Source organism: Branchiostoma lanceolatum, chromosome 1, assembly GCF_035083965.1.
Source record: "Branchiostoma lanceolatum isolate klBraLanc5 chromosome 1, klBraLanc5.hap2, whole genome shotgun sequence".
NCBI classification, from domain to species: Eukaryota; Metazoa; Chordata; class Leptocardii; order Amphioxiformes; family Branchiostomatidae; genus Branchiostoma; species Branchiostoma lanceolatum.
Window position 1 is genome coordinate 30,739,382 of NC_089722.1, and position 27,263 is coordinate 30,766,644.

The window sequence follows — 27,263 nt, forward strand, 5'->3', positions numbered from 1 at the left end:
TTGAACGACACACTCCGTTAAATATTATCGATGATTAAGATCATTGTCACGGTCATATCACTTAATGAACCAAATCCTACGGTAGACTTGCACGTGGAAACGCAGGGGGAAAACACCAAAAAACAAGCCACACCATTCAATCTCTGGCATCCGTTTTACCAGAGCCTTCTATATTTCCACATGCGACCGGCCGGCCAAGCATAATTCTTTATCCGTCCATAAACTGCAATAGAGTGTCACAGACAACATTCTTTGTATCAGACAAAGTAATGTTTGTTTCTTATAAAGAGTACTATTCAGACATATTGAAAACTATATTGTGTACAAGTAACTTATTTAGTATTAACGCGGTAGCACTGACCGTTAGATGTTTAGGTGTCTTATGGCAGATAAGATGTTTAGGTGTCTTATGTTTATCAAAGTTATAAACAATACACATGATCAGAAACGAACGTTTCCCATCGAACGTGAAACGTTTCAATGTACATGTTCCATTAGAAGAGTCCACAAAAATGTTACGGAATATACAAAACTACAAAACGTTGTAGTCTGGGATCAGCGGTATTTCAAATAATTAATTACAATGACATGGTAGTAGGAGTTAACTACCAAACCTAAAATATTTCAGCACCGTTGGCATTCGACAGTTCTGTACATGCTTGGTCTGTTTTCGCAGTGATGTTTATCCATTCTCCAGTTACTCTCTGAATGGCGGGCTGAATGCGAATATCATACACAGTATCAGGATTCAAATCACGGAAAACCAAACTTCTGCAGTTGTCCTGTCTGCGGTGACAGGGGGCGCTTCCGTCTGCAGGTGTCATTTCAATGGTGTAGTGGGTGACGTCATCACTGGTAGGTTCCCAAGTCACGTGTATGGTGTTGGGTGTCGTGGCTTCCACTCGAAAATCCGCCAGCTCAGGAACTGTGTTGATCAAAGACAAAGTCGTATTTTAGACATATAGAATGCTTATTGAATTCAAGAGCATGTGACATCAAATAAGACCAAGAGGTGTAATATATGTCCTATCTCTTAATAACAATATCAAGAAACAATATTTTGACAAATGCCGCCATTCTGAATATGATGACATCGGGTTAGGGACTAACCACTTCCCACTAAGGGGTCCTCACAGAATGGGCCAAAATCTGAAGGTCTACACTTTGTACAGTCTCACCCATCTTATCTACATTTTCTGAGGAAAGGGCTTCTGCAAGTCGTAAATAGAAAGATGGGCCCTGTGCACCTGCCCTGGGCCCTTGACGGAGATTAACTTTTATCCACTTTCACTGTAATTTTAAACACCTCCTCAACAGAAACATGTCCAAGTTTTACGATTTTTTTCACCCTGTAACATATCTTGAATTAGATGATGTCCGGTCTGCCCATGTCGTGCAGAATCCCGACCAGTGCGGCATCGCTGACAGGCAGGGCCGGTCTGCCACTTTTCGGCCTGCTGGCGGTGATGCAGCAGAGTGGCGGTTTCCCCGGCCTGCTGGCGGTGATGCAGCTGAGTGGCGGTTTCCCCGGCCTGCTGGCGGTGATGCAGCAGAGTGGCGGGTTCCCCGGCCTGCTGGCGGTGATGCAGCTGAGTGGCGGTTTCCCCGGCCTGCTGGCGGTGGTGCAGCAGAGTGGCGGTTTCCCCGGCCTGCTGGCGGTGGTGCAGCAGAGTGGCGGTTTCCCCGGCCTGCTGGCGGTGATGCAGCTGAGTGGCGGTTTCCCCGGCCTGCTGGCGGTGGTGCAGCAGAGTGGCGGGTTCCCCGGCCTGCTGGCGGTGATGCAGCTGAGTGGCGGTTTCCCCGGCCTGCTGGCGGTGATGCAGCAGAGTGGCGGTTTCCCCGGCCTGCTGGCGGTGATGCAGCAGAGTGGCGGTTTCCCCGGCCTGCTGGCGGTGATGCAGCAGAGTGGCGGTGGCGGGTTCCCCGACCTGCTGGCGGTGATGCAGCTGAGTGGCGGGTTCCCCGACCTGCTGGCGGTGATGCAGCAGAGTGGCGGTGGCGGGTTCCCCGGCCTGCTGGCGGTGATGCAGCAGAGTGGCGGGTTCCCCGACCTGCTGGCGGTGATGCAGCTGAGTGGCGGGTTCCCCGGCCTGCTGGCGGTGATGCAGCTGAGTGGCGGGTTCCCCGACCTGCTGGCGGTGATGCAGCAGAGTGGCGGTGGCGGGTTCCCCGGCCTGCTGGCGGTGATGCAGCAGAGTGGCGGTGGCGGGTTCCCCGGCCTGCTGGCGGTGATGCAGCTGAGTGGCGGTGGCGGGTTCCCCGGCCTGCTGGCGGTGATGCAGCTGAGTGGCGGGTTCCCCGACCTGCTGGCGGTGATGCAGCTGAGTGGCGGTTTCCCCGGCCTGCTGGCGGTGATGCAGCTGAGTGGCGGTTTCCCCGGCCTGCTGGCGGTGATGCAGCAGAGTGGCGGGTTCCCCGGCCTGCTGGCGGTGGTGCAGCAGAGTGGCGGTTTCCCCGGCCTGCTGGCGGTGATGCAGCTGAGTGGCGGTTTCCCCGGCCTGCTGGCGGTGGTGCAGCAGAGTGGCGGTTTCCCCGGCCTGCTGGCGGTGATGCAGCTGAGTGGCGGTGGCGGGTTCCCCGGCCTGCTGGCGGTGGTGCAGCTGAGTGGCGGGTTCCCCGGCCTGCTGGCGGTGATGCAGCTGAGTGGCGGTTTCCCCGGCCTGCTGGCGGTGATGCAGCTGAGTGGCGGTTTCCCCGGCCTGCTGGCGGTGATGCAGCAGAGTGGCGGTGGCGGGTTCCCCGACCTGCTGGCGGTGATGCAGCTGAGTGGCGGTTTCCCCGGCCTGCTGGCGGTGATGCAGCTGAGTGGCGGTTTCCCCGGCCTGCTGGCGGTGATGCAGCAGAGTGGCGGGTTCCCCGGCCTGCTGGCGGTGGTGCAGCTGAGTGGCGGTTTCCCCGGCCTGCTGGCGGTGATGCAGCAGAGTGGCGGTTTCCCCGGCCTGCTGGCGGTGATGCAGCTGAGTGGCGGTTTCCCCGGCCTGCTGGCGGTGGTGCAGCAGAGTGGCGGTGGCGGGTTCCCCGTCCGGAGAACACTTGGTGGCCATGACCTAGAATGTAGAGCATGTGTTGACGTTAGCCTGAGTACCGTCTACGATGTAACCGCTGGCTCAATGTTTCCGTGGTTAGCAAAGCCAAAAAAGCACTGGGCCAGCGCCCGGTTACTACAATGAGGTTAACTCTTGCTACAAAGGATGGTACTCAGGCTAATGTGTGGTCAGACCATCAGATGGATCGACCTGCTGTTTGCGGGAACGAAAAAAATAAAAGGTGTATATCAAGATATTCACACACGCTATGCTTAGGACTGATTCATTTATATTATTCCGCATGTTTTGTTACCTTTTACGTCATACTTTATTTCCCGTGAATTGCCCGGCTGGAAGTTGATTTGAAAATGTGACCTTAGCTAGCATAAGGTAACTTTACTATAGATTGTCCCGACATGTATTGCCTTGTGATATTTACTTGACACGACAGACACTACAGCTAAACTATGAATCGTTTAACCAGATACTTGAAGTGATCATGAAATACAATCTATCTAAATGAAAACATATTTTCCGAGTAGGCCTTTATTGTTATTCAACAAAGAAAGTTATGCCGTCTATCTTGAGCCAAAGTTTAAACTTCATGTATACCACCTCGTGTTTACATATTAGGTTTTATAAAATCTCTGACAATTTTATCTTGAAATAAAGTATTGTCAAACAGGAACAAAGCTCCATTCCGTATATGGAGAAGCTTTAACTCTTATTAGTAATATTACGGACTCAGGTGGATTCGACTGGACAGCATTCGGCAACCGCAGTATCTGACACCAGTATGTAAAACGTACAAGGCAGTTTTAGGCCTTCAAATGTCGGTAAAATCAAAAGGAAATACAAGACGTTGCAAACTAAACTAAACTGTGCGAAAATGCGCAACACTGAGCCTCGAAAAGCCAGAGCTTGCGTAGGTTATAAAAGAAAACAGGTAACGCCGTGAAAATTCTTAAGTTTCAAAACAGCCTTTTCGACCCCAAAGCCAACTCTGATGAAACTTTTAGATCTCACATTACTTATTCATACTCTTTAACGTTCATGACAAGAACGAAAAGTGCTAGTCACTGGCTACTTGCCCTGAAAATCTCTCGCTCCATTCCGAGAGAAGAGCACTTCCTCTTCCAATCCTACGCCAAAGGAATAGCGAGAGGGTCAAAACATTAGAAAATATTTACAAGCCATTGAAGCACGTGCACATGAAAGATCGATGACCACTGCGTACAAAATGAAAATGCCAAGGTTGTATCTAAATTAGAGAGAAGGCAGACAAGAAATATCAAATCAGACATTGACACTCACCTTCACTTCCTTCTCCCTCCCTTCCAATGTTAGACGAATGGAAAGGAGCTGAAAAAAATAGTTGTGAAAAAATAATCCTGAATAACTTAACGATGGATTCAACAGTTTGTGTCGTCCGTTTGTTGGTCACGATGTCCGTTAGTGGCAATCTAAATTTTGTTGTGACATGAGTCACATGACAGCATTTACAACCATTGACATTACCACTAACTCATTGCCGTAGTAGTACTACTAGCTGTAGGTCCTTGCTACTTGTTATAACGATGCTGAACGTCCTCTAAGCCGTGTGACATGGGAGAGGAGGATGAAAACGGAAGTATAACCTACCTCTGTTTGTAACGTTGCTGCCTCCTTCTCACTCTTTGCTAGCTCGATCTGAATCGTATGGCGGGAAACAAATGTGTGCTTTAGAATCAAAAAAGGCTTATTGCCTCCATGAACGCCAAATGATATCAAGTATTAAAAAAGTTTATCATTGCTTATGCAAATAAGGTCCTCGTTTGCATAAATCATATCAGTTGATCATTTCCTCAACTCAAATAGCAAGTTCCTTTAAAGCATGAAAGTCTTATCTCAGCCAAAAAGTTATAATAGCAACATTTCCTTATAAAACATCGTTGAAGATATTCATCAGTCACGTATAATCACAGTTACTAGAATATTCTTCAATCAGTGACACATTCTAAAGGTAACAAACACTCTTCTCGCGAGACTGGGTCACTCCATGAACAAGACATGAAAATTTCGAGGTGCGTGTTTGTTATCTTTAAAATATGTCACTAATTGCAGAATATTCTAGTAATTCATAAATCTTGTAAATGACTTGCATTTGTTAAACTCCCTCTGTTGACCTACCTTTGACTCCTGAAGTCTTCTCTTCATGGTCTTTCTTAGACGCTGAAAACGTTGACAGTATATCTTTGGCTTCTATTGTTTTATTTCAGTCGCTGTTTAAAACTGCTTTTTAGTTAATTGATATAAAAAATTCAAAACATTAAAGGCTTATCTATAAGTAGATAGACAGACTAAAATTCGACAACAAGAGGACGTCGGTTATGAAAGGCAAAAATCAAGTTAGTTAAGTTTTATTGCAAATTCATGCCCGTAGGCTAATTGCATGTTAGCAACAGTGTCGTAGTACAAATGTAAAGTCAAACAAAAGGTATACATGTAATGATCATACTATATTGCTATTCTACAGTAAGTTTCTATATCTACGGTACTAATGCGGGGTTTGATTTCTTCTCTGAAAGCAGCGGCAAATAAAAAGTCACACACTTTCAATGATGAGTGGGTTGGAAGATTTCAAACGGAATATGAGTTTCTGTGTATTTCTTAATCTAGAAAAGTTTTTGGAGATTTCGGATAATTTCGTGAATAATCTGTTTCTTTCGGCTTCAAATTTGGGACATTCGCATATAAAATGTATGTCATTTTCCACTGCTTTCGTTGCACACTGTTTACATGTTCTGTCCTGGACCGGTAGCTTTTTGTATCTCCCTTTCTCTATTTCTAATGGGTGCACGCTAATTCTTATCTTACATATTGCCGCACGTTGGTCAAAGTCATTATGATACAGATAATTTTCGTAGATCGTTTTTACGTTTTTGTTAAATCTTAGTTTTCCTTCATCTTTCAACAGGTTATGAAAGAATGTTTGAATATACATATCTTCTAAAGGCTTATCTATAAGTAGATAGACTGACTAGAATTCGGCAAGAGGGCGTCGGTTATGGCAAAAATCAAAAGAGAAATAACAAATGAAAGGTAGGCACTGACCTGGACTTCTTCTTCGTGCACCTTGTTCGAAGCTTCCATGATGTCACGGACAAACGTCGCACTCAGACTGACGTCATTTCGGACGTCTTCCAACTCTGCAGATAGAACCTGTAAACGTGTGACGCAGCTCTACGATAAGTCAGCCAGCGATAAAAAATTTCGCATTGTGTCATAAAGTCGTCTGACACGGTAAACTGAACAAACTTGTGTCTCAAGACGTGTATCCAAGTTGTTCTGATAATTTCAACTCTATCATTCCGGGAGAGAAGGTGACCTCCTGGCAGGAGTATTAGAAATGATGTTGTTGCACGTTCGCAGCTAAAACTCACGATCCCGTTGTCGCATTGGTGTATAACTTGGCATATGGTTTGCCAGGTTGGGCGTGAAGTAAAAACTGAGACGGAATAACATCAGCCTTTCCTAATGGCACAAAATTGGTGGCGCATTAAAGTATTCGAGCCCAGGACCACCAAACATCCTACCCCTTACGCCAACACGAGGCCAGACGAGAGACCGTATTTCGAACATTGACACTGACCTGAACCTCCTTGTCATGTAGGGCTCTACCAGACTGCAGTTGCTCCAAATGGCGGTTTGCAATGTGCTTCATCTCTTCCTCATGGACGCACCTGCTCCTTTGAACTTCCAACTCAAGCCCGACGACCTACAGGAGAACGATTGCGAAATAAAAACTGGATCAAAGTCTAAAGGAACATTTTACAATACATTACAACATTTTTCTTACAACCATTGTTATTGTCAACTGGTGCATAAAAATGCGATGCGACTTGTTACATCGATATTGAGTGGTATCTAAAGCGTTTGACATGAGATAGCAGGGAGTCTACTAGAAGGATAACGGAAGCAAAACCTACCTTTCCACGGAGATTTTCCTCTTCTTTCTTGCTCTTTGCTAGGTCGTTTTGAACCGTGCGCTAAGAAACAGATATTTGCCTCAGAATCAAAAGAGGCCTTCGCCGTAGGCAGAATGTTATATTCTTCAAAATAAAAGATCTTTATATAGAATATAACTGTCACAAAGCATTTAATGCTTTGTGACAGTTATATTCTATATATAGATCTTTTCGTTCATGAAAATGCAATGACCAGTTAAAAATGGCAACTCTTTCTTACCAAGGGCCCAGAGAAGGTTTTAGTCATTTTTGGTGGTCATATAGTAAGTAAGTGGCCTATATCTCATATATATATAAGGGACATGTGTGAAAAACTCCATGGATAAAGGCTGCTACTCCTTTCCTCATTAACGGTGCCTACAAACGAATACTGCAGAAATGTTCGCGGGGATTCAATTTCACGGTAGGGATAAAATGGAGTGTTCGCGGTGGTTTGAATACGCGTTTGAAACAATAGTAGCGCTACAGGTACACGATGGAATGGCTGTTAGCGTTGATTTTGAGTTCGCGGTAAAGAGGTCACCGCAAAAATGGCAAACATAAAACCACCGCGAATATTTCTGCATTTGTTTTCTAGCAGATGCTGCTGTTTCGACCTACCTGAGTTTTCTGCTGGTCCGCGATTGTAGCGGCTAGTGCCTGTGAATTCGAACATTTAACGATACTACCATTAGTTCCAGGGACATGGTGGGGATTGCGAGACGACATATGTCAACGTTGTCGGCTGCAAATTCTGAATGAACATGTGTTTCACCCTTCATCAAATATTTTTGAGGCTCAAATATTATGTGCTCTTGATCTACCACATGTATAATTTTGTAAAGACTGAGACGGAATAACATTAGACGGGAAGGTTAAGGTAAAGTGCATTTCCTAATGGCACAACATCGATGGCCTTTTACAGGATTCGAACCCAGGACCATTGGGTTCTGGACCAAACATCCTACCCCTTACACCAACACGACGCCAGACGAGAGACTGTATTTCAAACATTGACACTGACCTGAACCTCCTTGGCATGTTGGGTCCTAACAGACTGCAGGTCCAAATGGATGTCTGCCTTGTCCTTCATCACTTTCTCGTGTTCATGCCTGCTCCTTTGCAGTTCCATTTCAAGATCGACAACCTACAGGAGAATTTTTAGCGAAGCTTTAGGAGCGAGCTTAATAGTATATAGAGACAGGAGACTACAGCGGGAGTGTGCTCCGGCCTTTCAATATCTGCATCTGCTTAAATCTCCTCGAGTTATGGTGCCTTTCTATATCTGCTTGACAGACGCCTTTCTGATTTCTAAGTGCTTTTTGAATAAATATTATGGCAGAACTAAGAGTGCTACGTTGGTACTTTCCTTACAGTGAAGTAAAAGATCAACCCAGACACCTTCGCTATGGCAATAATTTCTAATTGGCCCACTTGTTTTTCTTTTTTCTACTTCGCTTTTTACCAGACAAGGACGATGTGGCACTGCACTCAAGTTTTTCATAACTTATATTAACAGTGCCACGTAAAATATAGCCATTTTTACACCTGGGAGTGGAGTGAGGAACGTCGTGTTAAGTGCCTTTCCCAAGGGCACAACATCAGTAGCCTGGAATCCCGACCTATTTATAGCTGCCGGGGTCTCTTCTGTCCTCCCTCCGCATGGGGGCCGGCCATGTTGATGATGATCGCTGTGCCTCCCGAAGTGGACCACGGAGCCTGATTGGCTCGCATACTTTCTATGCGGGGTATTCAAATTTCAACTGATTTCGAATGGATGAGGGCCAGACCTATTTTGCAGAGGGAGGACAGAAGAGACCCCGGCAGCTATAAATAGGTCGGGATTTGCGGAGGGAGGACAGAAGAGACCCCGGCAGCTATAAATAGGTCGGGATTCCAGGCTACAACATCAGTGGCTTCAGGGGGATTCGAACCCGAACTGCTTGGATCTGGGCCGAACACCCTGCCGTTACGCCACATGACCTTATTAAAGGGGACCAATTGCGAACTGAAGACTGAATCAAAGTCTAAAGGAGCATTTTACAATACATTACAACATTTTTCTTACAACCATTGCTATCGTCAACTGGTGCATAAAAATGCGATGCGGCTTGTTACATCGATATTGAGTGGCATCTAAAGCGTTTGACATGAGATAGCAGGGAGTCTACTAGAAGGATAACGGAAGCAAAACCTACCTTCGCGCGAAGATTTTCCTCTTCTTTCTTGCTCTTTGCTAGATCGTTCTGAAACGTGTACTGAGAAACAGATATTTGCCTCAGAATCAAAAGAGGCCTTTGCCGTAGGCAGAATGTTGTGTTCTTCAAATGCTTTGTGACAGTTAGACGCTATATATAGATCTTGTCGTTCATGAAAATGCAATGACCAGTTAAAAATGGCAACTCTTTCTTACATGTACCAAGGGCCCAGAGAAAGTTTTAGTCATATTTGGTGGTCATATAGTAAGTCAGTGGCATATAAATTGAAATACATATAAGGGATATTGGTTAATACTAGTAACTCCATGGATAAAGGCTGCTACACCTTGCTCATCCACGGTGCCTACAAACGAATACTAGTATGACTTGTTTTCTAACCGATGATGCTGTTTCAACCTACCTGAGTTTTCTGCAGGTCCGTAATTGTGGCGGCCAGGGCCTGTGGATTCGAACATTTAACGATACTATGATTAGTCCAAGGAAATGGTGGGGATTGTGAGACGACATTTGTCACCTTATCATGGAAGCCAATCTGTGTTGGTAGTGATCATAATACAATGCTGAACTTTCTTCCTATGTGGGCAGGTGTTGGGAGGAGAAAGGTCAAAGTCGATTTTGGGCAAGGGAAGAAAGAAAAAAGTATGTATCACTGGAACTGCAATGGCGTATTTGTCAAAATATTCTATGAAGAATAACTGAAGAAAGGAGCAACAAATTTTCATGTTATTTACTATGCAGGTAGCTTAGAGATAGATGTACACAATGAATTGCAAATTCTGCCAATTGAGACTGAATTTGCACAAGTTATGAGGATTACCTGTTGGTTTCGAAACTGGGTCATGAATTCCCTAGGGACCCAACAGGTTGTGGTCATACCACAGAGGGATATACAACCAAACCTGTTTACTTGTTTCCATTATGTGGATAGCTTAAGTGTTACTTGATGTGATGAAATGGTCATAATGTAAATCAAAATCTAATTTGCATAATTACTGGGGGCAGTATACAAACCCACTTCGTTAAGTTATACAAATGAAGACCTAATTTGTATAATCAATGAGAAAATACTGTAATGCCATATTGGTATATAATTGGAATTTCATACTTGTGGCATTTGGATGTTATTTGACAGTGAACATAAATATGAATTATGCAAATGTGGGCATAATTTGCATGATACATATCTTATCGAGATTTGAGGTCTCTGAACTCTTGTTCTTTCATTGGAATGCGAAACTCAAAGAGATGCATAGATACATTCTTACCTTTGTGATGACATTTTGAACAAGGTTGTGGGCCTTGCTCTTGAGCATTGCCTGCTGCAGAGCCTAAAAGAAGAGAATGAAACATTAATAAAGCACAATGGACATGATGCTAGGAAGACATGACTGTTATTGCTCTTTCTCTTGACTGTATTCAGCCACGTGATTCGTGTCTTCGGCTCTTTACGTCTCAGAAGACGGTCGGCAGTTTCTGTCAGTCTCTTGACTGTATTCCACGTAATTCGTAAAGTACGCCTCGATGTGGCCATGGTCGCTCCGATTGGGCATACGATTGTCGGAGCTAATCATGAAAAGTTTAACTTGAAACACTTAGTCTAACTTTTTTGTGTCGGAAAAATGCTTCAACTGGATATTTTCACAGTTGAGCATAGAAAAGGGCAGATTTTTGTATTATGGACTTTGTATTAATACAGTTTCTTACCATAACGACGATTATACTCAACTTTATTCTCCAAGCAGAGGTTTCGATCGTGGGGCTAGTAGTGACCGGAATTTTTAACGCTGCCCTCCCTTCCCTTTAGCCCCACGATCAAAACCTCTGCTTGGAGAATGACTCACCTCGTCTTTTTTCGCCACGATGTCCTTGTGACTGTTCAGGAGCGAACTTATTGTCTTTCAATGGGAAAATAAAACAGAACATTTCTTTAATCAATAAAGTATGTCACAGGTGTACACACTGTTATGTACGTTGCGATCTAAACTGTTGAAGTTGCATGTATTTATTTTAACTTTGAAAGTCAAGTCAAGTCAAAGTTTATCAGGTACATACAATGTAAGGCAAATGAGATGTATTATTAACAATACAATAGACTATCTATACTAGTGTACTAATCTAACATCATTACTCAATACATGATATGATGAAATAGTACGTTTTACATTGAATGAATGAACAACCCGAATGAAAATAGAATTTGGAACAATATTTTGTATCTAAACCCTAAGGACACTTGGGTTGTTTTATTCAATAATTGATAGTCTCTAGTATATGTTTTGATATCCGCATTATATTGGACAGATGTGACCAGTGCCTTACAGAATTAATATTGTGAAGCTAGTGAACAAACATGATGAAACATTTGTCAAACATGGCCTGTATAAAATTATTTCAGTGTGCATTTGTCTGCCCGGACCGGGCTATGCTAAATGTAGCGATTTTGTTTTGATAGGAACTACTCACAGATGCCTGTTGTGTAGCACATCTGTGCATCTGCTCCGACTTGGCATTCTATGAAAAAGAAAAAAGAAAATTGCCGAGTTTAGATCAACGAACATAAAGAGATAGATCCGACGTTAGTTTCTGCTTGCTGCCATAATTGCATTTTGATCTCTATTCCTTTTTTCTTTCTTCCCTTGCTCATCTCCAAGTATTGAGTACCATCTCCGATAGAACCACACATTTACAGATTGTTACAGATCAATAATATGCATAGATTATGCCATGTTTATTTGACTATATGGATGACATCCGCGCTCGCATAAATTTTCGTCCTTTTCCCCCAAAAAAAGTTGCAAATGGCTATGTTGTAAATTGTACAAAGCAGCTGCAAAGTGAGCAACTACATGCGGTATATTGCAAAATTACGGAAACGGATAGTAATGCCGTAGAATGCCAAAGTCAATTTCAAAGTCAAGGAAGATGTGAAAGAACAAAAATTAAGAATCTATATTTCGGTAAACCATACTGTAATAACTAAAGGTTCGCTGGCTTTGTATTGTTTCTGGGTTTCTGGTACTTTCCAAGCTTTCCCTAGGATGATGTTCTGAGACACTTCTGACTAGTGCTCTGTTCAAGAAAGCACAATAGACTGACACTGTTTCCTCGGAGGAGGGCCTGAGTAAATTATCCGGGGATCGGAGAGATACTAGTAATGACTTTTCACTCAGGGGGGCGAGGCCTGGTATGTATGTATGTATATATGTTTCACATTTTAGACCCATGGTCTTATGTTACATGCTTACAGTATTTATACAATATATGTATAGACCTGGTGGTCATTTGAGTTTGGCCATCTCACCATATTTGGGTCAAGGGATGATGCATTACTTGTAAGGAAAAGAGTCTTCGAATGCGTCATCATGACTCAGATAGTAGAAGAATGTACCTTTTCTCAGAAATAGTAACGTAGGCAGATAGAAGATATATAAATGGAAGAGAAACTATGTATAAGAGTAAGTCTGGAGCGGAGTGTAGAGAGAGGGCAGTGAGCTAGAATGCAGATCAACGTCTTCAAAATGTGGCGTCGCGGTGGCGCAGTGGCACGGTGCTTGGCTCCGGTTTCGAATCCGGGGCTCCCTGATTTGTCCCGTTGACGTTTTGCCCTTAGGAAAGACACTTTACACGGCTTTCCTCACTTCACTCAAGTGAAAATGAGCACCTAACTTCGGTCACGGAGACGTCCCTCGGATAGGACGTTAAATGGAGGTCCTGTGTTTGAGGAGAGCCACACCTCGAGCACGTTAAAGAACCCACCACACTAATCGAAAAGAGTAGGGGTCCTTCCCGGTGTGAGTGGATCATAGAAATCTGTCCGGATATGCAGCTTGTACTGTTCAGTACAAACCTGGTGTGTTACGCCTTGAGGCGGTTTACCGGGTATGCAATACAAACAAACAAACAAACAAACAAACAAACAAACAAACAGACTCCTCGTCTTTCCTTTGGGTTGAGCGTACATTTCCCACATCGCAACTATACTAACGAACTGGTAAGGGATACTCCATCGAGGTCAAGGTCACAACAACTACCTACCCCCTTACAATACTCTGTGTGTTTAGTTATTTGTTCAACCTTCCTGACCACGTAGTTTTCATAACGAAGGAAACCCTTTTTTTGCCAAACTTTTTTTTTCTATTCCCACGCTCGTATCAGTTTTGAGGTTCCCAGATGATGTCATCCATATAGTCGAATCAATATGGCCTTATTAGTACATGTACTCACCAGGGTCTGGACGCACTCCTTGAGCGCACAGTTAGTTAGGCGGATTTTAGCGACCTCTTCCTCTATCCTCTCTACCACCATCGTTTTCTCTATACGGAGGCACAGAACGTCCATGTAACGCAGTTAAAGTGGGACATTTCAAAGCGAAAACATTAACTTGTACAGTTCTGCTGCTAATACTATGATCACATATATAGTTTCACATTCAACTGCTATAACGACTCCAACCCAAGCTCATAAGATCATTTAGGTAAAGGAAAACACATCATGCTATCGGATTGAACAGAACAGAGGAGATTAATTCAGTGACATTTTTCCTTGTAAAATCGCATATCCAAAACCGTCACAAAACGGACAGTAAGTATACTTGTACGATTTACCATGCACATCCATATAGACTTGCCGCTGGCGTTAAGCGAATTTGAACATGACTTTTTTTTATTCAATCAATAAAACAAGTCAAGCTGGAGATTTGTACCACATTTTATCTCAGAAATCCGAATGGTTGTTGAGATATCGCCAACTTTGCACTTTGGCGCCCTGCATAGGTGTAGGCCCCGTACATGACCTATCTGAGGGGCGGTTTGGTGGTCTCGCTAGCTGGACAAATTTACTATTCTGTTCTGAAAAGGGTTCATCGGTTCATGTGCTAACGTTCTAAGTCATTTAGAGTTGGGTTTAGGTTTAGTTGCGCCAGAAAAGGGGGGGGGGGGACGCGTCTCGGGCCAATGCCACTTCCACGCCAAGTCCCATAGTTAAGCATAGGGAGGCGCTTAAAGTGGCCGTTGCCATGGATACGGAGGGTTGACAGTCAAAACAACTGGTGCATTCCAAGCGAACCAACGTTAATGGTTGATATATCATGCAAATTATGCGGTATATAACGTCGTTGGCCCATTCCTGGCCGATTCCCGATGTGGTTCAAGGTAGCAGAACACAGTTTTCGGCCTACGGGAGTTTCTATAGTTACCACAAAGTGACCGACATCGACGTGGATGAATAATAGTAGGGTGCCATACAAAATCACAGCAAACGAATATGTTGAAGTCGAGGGTACGATAAATTTGACGGCCACTTTGATATGGGGTCATGCGGGGTCATACGGAACTGCAGCCGATTCACCTCGGCAGGCAGCTGCAAAGGTCACGCGCATTTATACGCCGAATGGGAATACTTCACAATCTCATTCCTACGATCTAAAAGCCCACTTATTATACTGCTATACAGTAAAGTTTGTGCCTCGCTGGCATTCACGATAACGTTTTTACACACGGTTCAATGTTTAGGGCGCACTATTATTTTACCGCTACGTCACGTTTAAGGTAGCAAAGTCCTATTGTATGAAAGTATATGTTCTAGAATGGAGGAGGAGGGTGGGGGTGTATTTCAAGGGAAAATCTGTTTCAAACACATCCTAATTTCAATCTAACTAGCAAGAAGAATGCGAACTTTCAAAGGACAAGTAAAGAGTATAAAGCAAAACGTTATGACGGCAGTTTGAACACTGCTGCACAGCTACGTCGGATCCAGAGTAGCACTCAAAATGACACCTAGCGACTATAGAAACACACCTGAAAGAACGGACAAACAAAAACTCTTGACGGCGTAATGTAAAATCGCATTAAAACCGTCACAGAACGGACAGCAAGTATACTTATACGATTTACCATGCACATACATATAAACTTGCCGCTAGAGTTAAGGTAGCAAAGTCCATTGTATGAAATTATGATGTTCTAGAATGCAGGTGGAGGGTGGGGTGTATTTCAAGGAAAATCTGTTTCAAACACATCCTAATTTCAATCTAACTAGCAAGAAGAATGCGAACTTTCAAAGGACAAGTAAAGAGTATAAAGCAAAACGTTATGACGGCAGTTTGAACACTGCTGCACAGCTACGTCGGATCCAGAGTAGCACTCAAAGTGACACCTAGCGACTATATATAGAAACACACCTGAAAGAACGGACAAACAAAAACTCTTGACGGAGTTATGTAAAACGGTCAGCGCTTTTCCCTCCTTCATTGCAAATATGCTACGTTTTCCGATCTTTTATTGACTCGGCGAAAAACCAGTAACACTAGATTATAGACTATAAGTATGTCGTATCTTTCTAAGGCTTTCAAGGATTTGTTGACAACTTAGAATTTCTTATAGCCGTCAAAGGTTGGCCATTAACTTGAGACATGAACAGTTCCGTGTACTAGTAATTTTTTTCACGCCGTTTCGTTTTAAGTATCTGAGACAACAGTGCCAACTGTGTCTGGTGTAAGTAATTTTGCCTCAGGACATCCGACAAATCCAGTTTATACTTCCATTAGAAATACGCACCATTCAGGTAGTCAAGTAGAAATGGCTGTAACGTTAACTACAACAGATCCATGCCCACAAACTTTGACAGAAAAATAACCTGATGTCATTCTAGCAGACTGAAACACTCCGATACATTACACTCAGATATTCTACGATTCCTTACCTGGTTTTCGATGCTTTCTCTTGGATTTTGACGCATTGATTACGCTGCGAAATCGTGAGCGTATATCCATGCTGCCGGCTTTCGAATACGTTACCTGGCAGTGAGCGAAGTATAAACAATGGAACGTTATGACGTCATGGGCGATAATAATAGAACGCGGAACATTGTTCTTGCACTTCGCCTGACGTCATACAGGTGTTGGGTAATTTGAGCCCTTTCCTCGATACTCTCAAATAGCTTGTCTAGAAAAAACGATTGGGCAAAGCCACATACAATTGTCTGTCACCAAACAGGTTTAATTCTACGCAAAATGTCATTTTGTTAATCTTTTCAATGCTGATTTAGGTAGAATGTACAATCAAAGGATGACTGTAACAATGCATCTGGGTATCTCACTGTCACTGGACTGCGGCACGTTGGCGACCTCGCTGCGACTTATGTTTATTTATATTAGAGTTACAGAATATCATGCAAACTGTACATTATCATCACAGTGTACAAGTATGACTATAAAGACAATAAAACACACAAAGCTTGAAAGATCAGTTTTTATCGATGGAATCCGTTGAGCGCGCTGTTCGGTCTCAATGAAGTCGTCAACGAGATACCCTCTTATAAGCGTACTAACCACCGTGTGTGTGTGCTTTAGGGCCCTGTCACACTAGTGCGCATATTCAAGGGCGCATGAGCTCCGCAGTAACTTTTGGGGATTCATTAAATTTTACGGGGAGGAAGTTGTTTTCTACTTTGACCCACCATTGAGCAGTCTAGTTATGAAACCAAAGAAATTAATTCTTCGGTTGCAAACTTAACCTCAACCAAAAACATGTTAATACGCAGCTCTTACGGGCTTGGATATACGCACATGAGTGTGACGGGCTTTATTCATGACGTCGCCTGATTTTTGTACAAGTGATGTTGACGTATACCGTAATTGTCTATGGGATTTCGTGTGAAAGTGAATGAAAACAAGGCGTCAAAATCTCACTGTTATGAAGTTCTGACATCTTCGGCTTACCCGATGGGCTTTAAAAGAAACATACAGCCCCGAAACCAAACACAACGCTTGAACCGACCTTTGATCCTAAAGCTTCACAAGTCCATCCGCTATGCATGGCCGCTTTACTCAGGTGTCCCTCCACACACTCCACAAAATCGAAGAAAGTTGTTTATTTTCTAAACAACCAAATCAAAAGCTAAGGTTATAACCATTCGCTGTCCAATTCTCCAAAAACTACTAAAATTTCACATATATTTGTATTGCATTTGCAAAAAAGAGAAATCATTGTTTCTAAGTTTGTTCATTGACTAGTAAAGGACTACTTTGGACAATGACGTCATCGAAAGTTGTCGAACGTGACAAGAACACCAGGAAGAAAAGAACCAAGTTACTTTGTAAACTATTCAGTGCCTGTAGCCGCTATGGACCCGCTCCACCGACAGGTTATCCTGGACTGCTATGATGACGTTGTCCGTGACATGGACCCGGTCCTGGTCCTGCGGTACAGCATGGTCCACTGGCGGGACGGAGACCCGGGGTTCATCCGGGCCAGGGCGAGAACCGAGGGACCAGACTGCGGCGCGAGGGCGCTACTGGACAAACTGCTCGGTACGATTCCATTACCTAAACAGTTTTCAAGCTGCAATATAAAACGTTTACTAAATGTTAGCCACATTCACGTGTACTGTACTTAGACTGAGAAAGAGAACAGGTGTGTTGCCTTTAATGCTAGGGTCACATTTCCAAGCCGGGGCCCGACCGGGCTGTTTGAGAAAACAAAGAATAAAAGCTGAATATCAAGAACATACATAACGTATGGTAAGGAATAATTGTCAGTTTTGTATGTTTTGTTGTCTTCTATATCATAGTTTTCGTTCCCACAAGCTGCCCGGCCGGGCCCCGGCTTAGAAATGTGACCCTAGCATAAGTAGTCCTTCCGATCCCTTATCTTATGTCAAAGGCCATAGATATGCACGTAGCGTGCACTGAGGATGAAGTTTCAGAATGGACAGTTTCTTGCGGTGCATTTACTGACACACATTGCGCGACTGGTTTATGGCCTTTTGCCGATCACATAGAAAACCTCCGTAGGTGAACATTATACCCAAGTCCAAAGGTTCCAGGCACTGGGGCGCAACCCTTCGTCCCATTGGTTGGCAACTGCTGAAAATAGCTTTATCAGCCAATCAGATATGTTTTGTTGTACGTTCACCACCATTCTATTTTGGCAGCGACCTCGCTGCGACCTAGCGATTTGACACAGCGCTCAACGAAATTCAAAGATAAAAAATTACGCTTTGTGTGTTTTGTTCATTCATACTTTCAATGTTGCATGATATTACAATTATGAAGTCAAGAGTCACACAAATCCGTCGCAACGAGGTCACAACTCGGTCGTCGTCTAGTGGAATGGGGAGCCGACCTATATAAATTCAGCTGAAAACCCTATTAGAAAGAGATTATCATATAACGTAAAACTTTAAAATTCAGGTATCGTATACCCTCTGAAATTGTACGTCTTATACCTTCTAAAACATTCATAAACGTACGATTTTACAACCAACTTACAATGGACCTTATTCACTGTGTTGCTGTTGCAGAGTTACCCTACGACGGTTTTGACGACTTCGTCCAAAGCTTGAGGGAAGTTCCCTACCAGCACCATGTCAAACAGCTATTAAAGAGTCGGACAGATCTTCAGACAGCGGTGAAGAGAGGAGAGACAAGGAGGAAGGATCTTGGGCGGCACCCACAAGGTGCTGTAAATGCGGAAATATTCGCTGTGGCTTTATGTTCGCGGTTTTCGCGGCGACCGTTTCACCGCGAACTTAAAACCACCGCAAACATTTTTGTCCAATACTGCAGCAGTAAGCCCCTGTCACATGTGTGCGTATAGGGTAAAGAACAGCATTTGACTCGCCCATAGACTTCAATGATGAACATATAAGAAAAAGGCTGTTAAAAGTCACCTACCTGAAGTTTAGGTCATGGAAAACTCACATTGGCAGCGTAGTCTGACCTCTAAAGTGTCAATCTACTGAGTTTCGCCGATTTTCCACCGGCGCAAAGTGGTGAAATTCTATCAAAACATGCCGACATGACCTTTGACCCCCCTTGACAAGACCTGATCACATCCAAACTACACCTATTTCAAAGTGTACCGGACACTTCAAACACGGCTAAAACCCTGTTTTTCTAACTAAATGAAATAGCCACAACCCTTACCTGTCAATTCCAGCTCAAAAACACCAACATTTCCAACAAAGAGGCCTCCTACAGCTACTTTTAAATAGCATATACATGCGGTTTCTGTCTGGCATTAAAATGGACCCTCTGCGCATGACTGTAATGGTGAACTTTGGCCTATATATTCAAGTCCGCATGAGTTGCGTATTAACATGTTTTTGGTTTAGGTTAAGTTTGCAGCCCAATAAGTGATTTCTCAGGTTCGATCACTAGGCTGTACAACGGTGGGTCAAAGTAGAAAACAATTTTTTCTCCGCAAACCTTACTTAAACCAAAAAATATGTTAATGCGCAACTCACGCGCACTTGAATATACGCACAAGTGTGATAGGGCCCTTACCATTGTTCTGTTGACTACAAGTACATATTGGAAATCTAATCAGCAAATCTACCAATAACGCGTCAGATGCGACCTCTTTTGTACTTTGTAGCCGGCCGGACGTTGAGCCAATGTTGCATGCCTATTCCGCATATGTTGACACAAGATGTTTCATATGCAAACAGTCATTTTTCGTCATTCGGTCAACCCTCTCGAAACTTGAATCTAAACCTGGCTGATGATTAAAAACTTTCCTTTTTTACCTTATATTGATACGATATGATTTGTTTGTACGGCGATAATAATCGTTAGTTTAAAGGGGCTTTACATTTAGGAACGTCACGGCACAGTGCGGTACGTTTAAAGCCACCATCCTTATTCAATGGAATTGTAAAACTATATGGAGTGTTCTTTCCAGTATGTGGCTTACCAGTGTGTTTTGCAGATGTCACAAAATGGACACTGGTGAAACGACTAGGAGCCGTTAGTATCTTCCTCACGACTTTGATGTTCTGCGCCTGGATGGTCACAATTTACCACACTGACGGAATGGACGGTGAGTGTCCTCTTTTCAAGAGACCGCGATCGCTGAGCGAATGTAAACGTATGATCCAAACACAACAAAACACCTAAAACGTAAAAACAATGTTCTTTATGTATGAAATTCGTCAAACGAAAAATTCGTCAAATCGATTGCTCAGCAGTCGTTCAGCGGCCGCCACCTCTAGTGGGAATGTAGCCTGTGTTTACACAAGCTCTCTGGCGGAGGTTAATGACCCCAGCTGTTACAGTCGGGCCGGTGTCACAGGGATCTCGCACCCCCCGTGAATTTGAACCCCCCGGTTCGAAATCACTAGTGAATTTGCACCCCCCCCGTGCGAAATCCCTAGCGATTTCGCACCCCTCTAGTGATCTCGCACCCCCAGGGTGTAGTATGTGTTCTGTTACGGCATTCATAATTCCCAGTGGCTATCTTTTTAACAAATTGATTGGTAACTATAACTGACATTTCAAATGCTCTGTTGACTGAAGTGGTAACGAAGTGGGTTGTGCAATGACTATCTGGGAGTCATGGTTCTTGTGTTCAAATCCTGGTGGCTTTTTTTTTATCCCGTAGTTTTTAACATTAAATAACTAATAATTCTTACTCAGAAATGTCATAAGATTTCATTTTTCCGACGGGCCCAGGCTTCGATAAATTTTTTCTAACCCTCTTTAACACCCGTCATCCATTCAATATGTGATATAATTTTATATGATAAAATGTTATTCAAGTCTCTAAAATAATTTAAAAAATCAATTATGAACATTGAAGTAAAACTATTAACTAATCGTACATTCCTCATGGCACAAAGGAGGAATATTACAACGAATCATCGTGCACAGAGAGTCACCATCATCGCGCTGTGCTGAAATACTAGTAGCGTTACATTAGTCCAGGGCATGGGTTCCCGGAGTCTTGGATGTTTGTTCTGTCAGACACAGCAACTTGTAATACTCTCGATTACCACGTTAAACTATGGCTTTATTATATCAAAATGCAGTTTTGAATATAATTGCTGCACAGACAGAGCACCTTTCGAAATATTTGGGGGGGTTCAAAATCCCTAGGGGGGTTCGAGGAGGGGGTGCGAGATCCCTAGCTGGGGGGTGCAAGATCGCTAGGGATTTCGCACCGAGGGGTGCGAGATCCCTAGTGATTTCGCACCGGGGGGTTCAAAATCAGGGGGGTGCGAAATCCCTGTGACACCGGCCGCTAGGAGCGCGATTTAGTCAGTCTATTGGGAAGGGGTGTGAGCCAGCGATGGTACATTATCTGTGTGGACAAGATAACAGTGCATTAGGTGACTAGATTACATGCCTTTCGTCAGACCATGAGAGAAACCTAATTCTGTTTCAGAAACACCATTGATGGTCGTCTTCCCTCGTCGTATGAAGACTTTCGTGGGACGGAAAGATGTCTTCAGCGAGATCGACGCGTGTCTCGAACAGAACCAGACCTGCCTCATCAAAGGGCTAGGCGGAGTCGGGAAGACATCCCTGGCCATCGAGTACGGACACAGGCGTGCGGGGAGGTACCCTGGCGGGGTGTTCTGGGTCAGGTTAGCGAGTAAGGGGGACCTGTGTGCTAGTATCAGTCACTACAGCTCTTATGTTAGTGGGAGGAGGGAAGAATCTGTGCACTCTAGTGATGATATGAGCTGTAAGTCTGTAGCTATACAGTTTAGAAAGCACCTAACAAAGTCACGATATTGGTTGTTGGTAGCTGATGAGGCAGTTAGAGAGACCATGAAAGATTTGGAGTCCCTACTGCCTCACAGCATCACGGCGACGATGAATATTCTTCTGACTTCTCAGGAACATCAAAGACTTGATAAGGAGCGTATTTCAGTTGTAAATCTCCCTCCGTTCAGTGGTACTGAGGCCCAGGCATTGTTTAACAAAACAGTCAGCTCTAGGGGTGAGGTTGACCGAAGATGGGTCAAGAGCCTAAGCCGATCCCTGGGCCATCACCCTTTAGCCCTACAGCTCGCGTATGCATACATTGAAACAACCGGCTGCTCCATCAAGGAGTATCATGAAAAATACATCGGAGCGAACGCCGATAAGAAGGTAGACTTGCTAGATAAAATGGATATCGAGCAGGTTGCGAACAGGAATATACGGCAAACATTAGATTACACTCTGCACCAACTGTCTCCTAGCGCCGCTGTACTTTTGAACATGACAGCATTCATGGGCCCAGACTGCATCCCCTGCCCCAAACCTGACAGCGAAAACTTTGCAAAGCTTCTCGCCACTTCCAAGCGATTGGACAAATTAGATACGATGGAAATGGTCGCAAAACTAGAGAGATTTTCCCTGGCTTCTCGTTGCCATGCCTTTCAACCCTGTGCTTTCAGTGTGAACAGGATAGTACAGGAAGTTGTTGTGGCAGAAATGAACGAATCTTTGAGACTCGCACATCTGAACAACACATTCAAATATTCGACAATGTTACTCAATAATGACACATCCAGGTTACAGGCAGAGATCCTAAAGACACATCTCCATTATTTAGCACTAAATGTCGACAGGCACCAAACAAATGTCTCCATCATTGGTACACACAAATTCATAAGAAAGTCCGCTGAGTTTTTTCATCGATGGGGGGGTTGTGAAGAGGCGTACCTTCTCCTTTATGGTCAAGCACGCCTACTTCGCGGACAACATTCCACTAAGGATCTGCCCTTTCACACCCTTTATTTTTTAAACTCTCTTAACCGCACTCTGCAGTCTTGTCCGTTTAACGAAGATGTAAATGTTGACCTACTGGTACAGATTGCGGATAACCTGCTTAAGGAAGCGGCATATAAATACAGCAAAGAACGTGACCACCATGATATTGACTCGCTCCCGGTTGATATCTATCAGGTCATGAACTCATTGGAAAATATGTCTTTCTTTATTTATAGGAGACTTCTTCAAAGTGGAAAACTTAACAATGTTGATTATTCTAGGCTTCCGATGTCATTTTTCGCGTATGTATCAATGCATATAGACGAAATACCGTTTGACATGGTGCAAAATATACTGCTTTCAAGCCCAAAGACAGGTGCAACGGAAGGAGACCATTGGATGGCGTTGAGCACACTGACATCTGTTGCAATTAGATTAATTCAGCCATCAGCCCTGCATGATCGTCGATGGATGACAGATTTACTCAATGCCATTTCGCGGTGTGATGATGAAGTGAATTGCAGCGATGAAACAAAATACATGCGATCATCGCTTTGCTGCAATTCGGTGAAGCGCTTTCTGCCATTTCTGCCATCTTACAGAAGTGATATACAAAAAGCTACAAAGATAGTCACCCTGGTGCTATCGATGTACTACCGCTCCATGGACACGTCTACTTGCACTAACAGATACTTTGAAGCGATACTCGGACTGCCCAGGGAGAGTAAAGAGTTTGACATCCTAGAATTTGCTCGTGAGGACTGGCACGATCTGTTAGGGGACCCTGGAGTGCTGAAGAGTGTCCTGTCCGTTACTAGCACACAGAACTCCAAGTTTAGAAAAACAGGCCTTACCAATTTACAACAAGACTCCATTCCTCCTGTGAAACACCTCTTGTTCCACATTGAGGTAAGCATAAAGTATCAAGCAAATATTGTGGCACGTCAGCTTGGGAAAATCATCGATCAGGCCAAAGGGCAGAGGTCAAAGCATAGAGAATCTTCGTCCTTACCCACAGAACATTGTGCCGCTCTATCCGAGGCTGTAGCTTTGATAGAAAATAACTATGTAGGGTGCACGTGGTATGTGCTTCGCACACAACTTCGGACATTAAAGACAGCAGTTGATAATTGCTATAGTCTACAGTCATCTGTTGCAGACATCAACAGACAAATAGAATTTTCAAAAGAGCTATTCAAATTGTTCAATGCCACGAATTTTGAAGCCAAAAAACTTTTAGGCTGGCTAAAAACTGCAAAAGTCCCTGTCGTTTCTCAGCTCCAAAAGACTCTGGAAACATTTATGGGTCTTTTCCACCAGACATCATTTTCAAAATGGGACGTAAGGTTTGATAACTTCAAGACCATTTTAAAGGACTGTATTCTTGGTGACAGCAGAATAACCATATGTTCGTTATGTCGGGATCTAATGGAAGAGCTTATTAGTAGGAACGGTAAGTTAAGACATGATTCAAGAAGGACACTTGCAATGTGTAAAAAGGACAGATTTGAAATATATGAAAGAACCAAAATCATTCCAGAAAATTTAAGCCTCATCAGTAGATTCGAACCGTGGCTGGACATGGTCGGAAACCCCTTTGTTAAAGCAGACTGTTCATTTGTAAGTCCTTCCTCGAAATATACCTTCCAATCTAAGAGTCGTTTTCCACACACTCTTTGGGTCTGGAACAGACTGAAAGAAATGTTAGAATATGCAAACGGTTCACTTACTGTTACGGGAATCAACATGAGATGCCTTCTAAAATTCACGAACGCTTTGAACAAGTTTTTGAGCAAGCGCGATAGTACATGTGACAACGGAAATGCGAAACAGAGGGTAGAAATGGTCTTTGGGGTACATCTTTTTGACGGAGGAAAAAAATTCCACTTTGAGCAGAAAGATGATAGAGTTACCGGCGTGACCCACAAAGAACGGAAACGGACTCTGGCCTACACCCAGTATCATGGCCTGCATTACCTTACTCATGTACAGGACATTAGAACAAGCTTAAATAGAAAGCAAAAACCACGACTGTGATGTACATGTAAACGTCTGCTGTGACGGAACAATATGGTTTCTGTATAATGTGTCGAATTTGTAGTTTCAAATGTTAGACACAGTTATAAAATAAAGACACTCTAGATTATGCACGGTGTGTTGCAGCTTTGTTCTCCAAGCTATCAGCATTGACCAGGAATAGAAAACACTAAGGGCAATAACGATATAAGTTACGTATTCATGACGTCGCCTGGTTTTGTCCAGGTGGTTGCAAGCGTCATAGAGTCTCTATATTATGTGTACTGGAATGGAAGCTGACATCCCGGGCCTTACTTGCATCTTACAACGGACTGTTTGGCAACTAGTATCAGTGCATTGATAATGGGAAACTTTCTTGACACATGAGGGTTTTATCCAAAAGTTATCATGTACGTTGAAAGATATGGAACAACCGTATTCGAGCAAGCTTTCTATGAAATCCCATGGAAGTATTCATAGTATTTTACAATTTTCCTGGCTAATGCCCTAAGACAAATACAACAATACTCGGAGATATATCATATAACAATATTATGATATACATTATGTAATTGTGCATAAAAATAAGTTTCGCCAAAGTGGGATTTCATTTATTTATCCCATGATCTAGTGAAAGTGAGCAACACATTTCCGCAGTTGCATGGATTAAAGGGTTATACTGTAGTAATACGTGACTGTGTATTATTTCCAACAATATTTCCCAGAGGCTATTTGGGAACACCTATATGACAAGTGCTCATTAGCCTGGAGTCCAGCCTTACTAGCTTTCGTCTGCTACCCAAGCTCCGCTCCTCGACAATATTGGCGAGGAGAGGAGCTTGGGTAGCGGACGAAAGCTAATAAGGCTGGACTTCAGGCTAGTGCTCATAGCATAGAAATTTTTCTTCCCCCTTCAAGGAATAAAAAATATTGCATCAGAAACAATAGCAGGTATGCATATATTACTAGTAAATTAGCATTGAAACCAAAAGAAAATCACCATCAATTTCAGTCCTATCAAAAATCAAACAATATAAAAGTACACATTTAATGTGTACATGTAGTATATACAGTAGCTGGATCTACAGAGCTAAAAATACCGGTACTCTGCTTTAAAAAAATTGTCTTCACTTAATAATAATAGTATACAAATACATTATGCATAATAGTAAACAAAATGGTTACTTATTGTTCTAATCACTATACAATATAGTGTAAAACTATACTTTACTATAAAGATTTTCATGATACTTTCTTACCACAAAAGTAATTTCTAAGATATAGTAAAAAAAAAAGTAGGTTTGGCCAATACATGATGTCTAGCTGATAGCCGGTTATGTGTTACACACCAATTTCAGCATCAATTAGAAATGCATTTCCTAGTTGAATTCAAACCCCCATCCATTGAGGGCACGACCACATAACGCTACAAAAGAAACTTCTGTGTTATCAAAGTATCAAATTGTTATCAAAGATTATCAAAGATTATTGTCAATGACAACAAGGTCAATTCAGCACTTCAAGTTCAATTCACTATTCACATACTGCCGGGCAGAGTAGACATTAGCAGTTGCCCTCTTTGCAACAGAAATTTAATTTCTGGCACGTAACTGGTAACCGTCGACATATGAAAAACAGGCTTTCCCCAAATGTGTTTATTTATTTTGTGTAAATAAACTAATAAACGTTGCTCATAGTGTTTACATTCTATATCATTGTCTTTTATCTATACGATTACTATCATAAGATTGCTGTCTTCCTAGGCAGAATAAACCTTCGTACACGCATACATTGGCTTATTGCAATCACACCCACGTGCACGTACGATCAGTAAGGTTACTCACATATTGCCAGGCAGATATACACTTTGTTTCCACAATAACAGACATAGTGAAGATGCGCTCAAGTTCACAAAATTATATTTGGACCACAAATAGATATATGCTGATACAAAAGCATACATGAGCACTAAAGAATCTTAGATAGGTACAAATGGTGACAAGATATCATAAACTTATTTTAAAAAATAATAATGATACAATGTAACAAATATTGACATATTCCTAGCTGGAGTAAACATTCGTTTACGAGTGGATTGGTCTCCTGTAATCACACACACACACACACACACACACACACACACACACACACACACACACACACACACACACACACACACACACACACTGAAAAGAGCAGAATTACATTTCAGAAAATGAAGTCCAACTAACAAGGTAGTAGTTAAATGTCTATACGACGTGACCATCTCTTATAACGTCATTACCAGATGAAACATTACCTTTTCTCATCACTCCATCATCGACAGTTGTTACGGTTGGAACCGTCTCAGGGTAGACACTTAAGCCAAGGGACTTTCCTTTAAGAAAGTAGGGAATTTCGATGTCAAAAATGGATATAACTCAAGGAATAGTTGGAGTGAGCATGATTAGGAATTCTATATTTTTGTCGAAACATTAATTTGAAACGGATTTTTTCGAGATGCACTATACATGCATGTCTATTACAGGAAGCA

The 27,263-nt window shown here is 42.9% G+C and overlaps 2 protein-coding genes and 2 long non-coding RNA genes across 4 annotated transcripts; 2 read left to right on the forward strand and 2 right to left on the reverse strand.

The window, feature by feature from the left end:
- Positions 1 to 135: 135 nt before the first annotated feature.
- Positions 136 to 1,677, reverse strand: LOC136428094 (uncharacterized). Its single transcript, XR_010754573.1, has 2 exons — positions 1,349 to 1,677; positions 136 to 925 (listed from the first exon to the last, which is right to left on the reverse strand). It is a non-coding gene; the product is annotated as an uncharacterized lncRNA (long non-coding RNA).
- A 23-nt stretch (positions 1,678 to 1,700) lies between these two features.
- LOC136421380 (SUMO-interacting motif-containing protein 1-like) lies at positions 1,701 to 3,170 on the forward strand. Its single transcript, XM_066408673.1, has one exon. The coding sequence runs from the start codon at positions 1,701 to 1,703 to the stop codon at positions 3,168 to 3,170; it is 1,470 nt and encodes a 489-aa protein (XP_066264770.1).
- LOC136448372 (cingulin-like) lies at positions 2,875 to 16,040 on the reverse strand. Its single transcript, XM_066447798.1, has 16 exons — positions 15,931 to 16,040; positions 13,456 to 13,544; positions 11,695 to 11,742; positions 11,073 to 11,126; positions 10,497 to 10,559; positions 9,632 to 9,670; positions 9,211 to 9,270; positions 8,037 to 8,159; positions 7,634 to 7,672; positions 6,995 to 7,054; positions 6,658 to 6,783; positions 6,120 to 6,227; positions 5,196 to 5,237; positions 4,668 to 4,715; positions 4,341 to 4,388; positions 2,875 to 4,168 (listed from the first exon to the last, which is right to left on the reverse strand). The coding sequence occupies exons 1-16, from the start codon at positions 15,998 to 16,000 to the stop codon at positions 4,103 to 4,105; spliced, it is 1,083 nt and encodes a 360-aa protein (XP_066303895.1). The 5' UTR covers positions 16,001 to 16,040; the 3' UTR covers positions 2,875 to 4,102.
- Positions 16,041 to 17,208: 1,168 nt separating this feature from the next.
- LOC136448377 (uncharacterized) lies at positions 17,209 to 26,420 on the forward strand. Its single transcript, XR_010757870.1, has 4 exons — positions 17,209 to 17,539; positions 18,532 to 18,687; positions 19,941 to 20,051; positions 21,396 to 26,420. It is a non-coding gene; the product is annotated as an uncharacterized lncRNA (long non-coding RNA).
- Positions 26,421 to 27,263: the final 843 nt, after the last annotated feature.

Coding starts and splice junctions, on each gene's coding strand:
- LOC136421380 (XM_066408673.1), top strand. CDS start 1,701: ATGCAGCTGAGTGGCGGTTTCCCCGGCCTGCTGGCGGTGGTGCAGCAG.
- LOC136448372 (XM_066447798.1), bottom strand. CDS start 16,000: ATGGATATACGCTCACGATTTCGCAGCGTAATCAATGCGTCAAAATCC. Junction 7,055..7,633: donor CGGACCAGCAGAAAACTCAG/GTAGGTCGAAAC, acceptor TCTGTTTCTTAG/CGCACGGTTCAAAACGACCT. Junction 6,784..6,994: donor AGGAAAATCTCCGTGGAAAG/GTAGGTTTTGCT, acceptor GTTCTCCTGTAG/GTCGTCGGGCTTGAGTTGGA.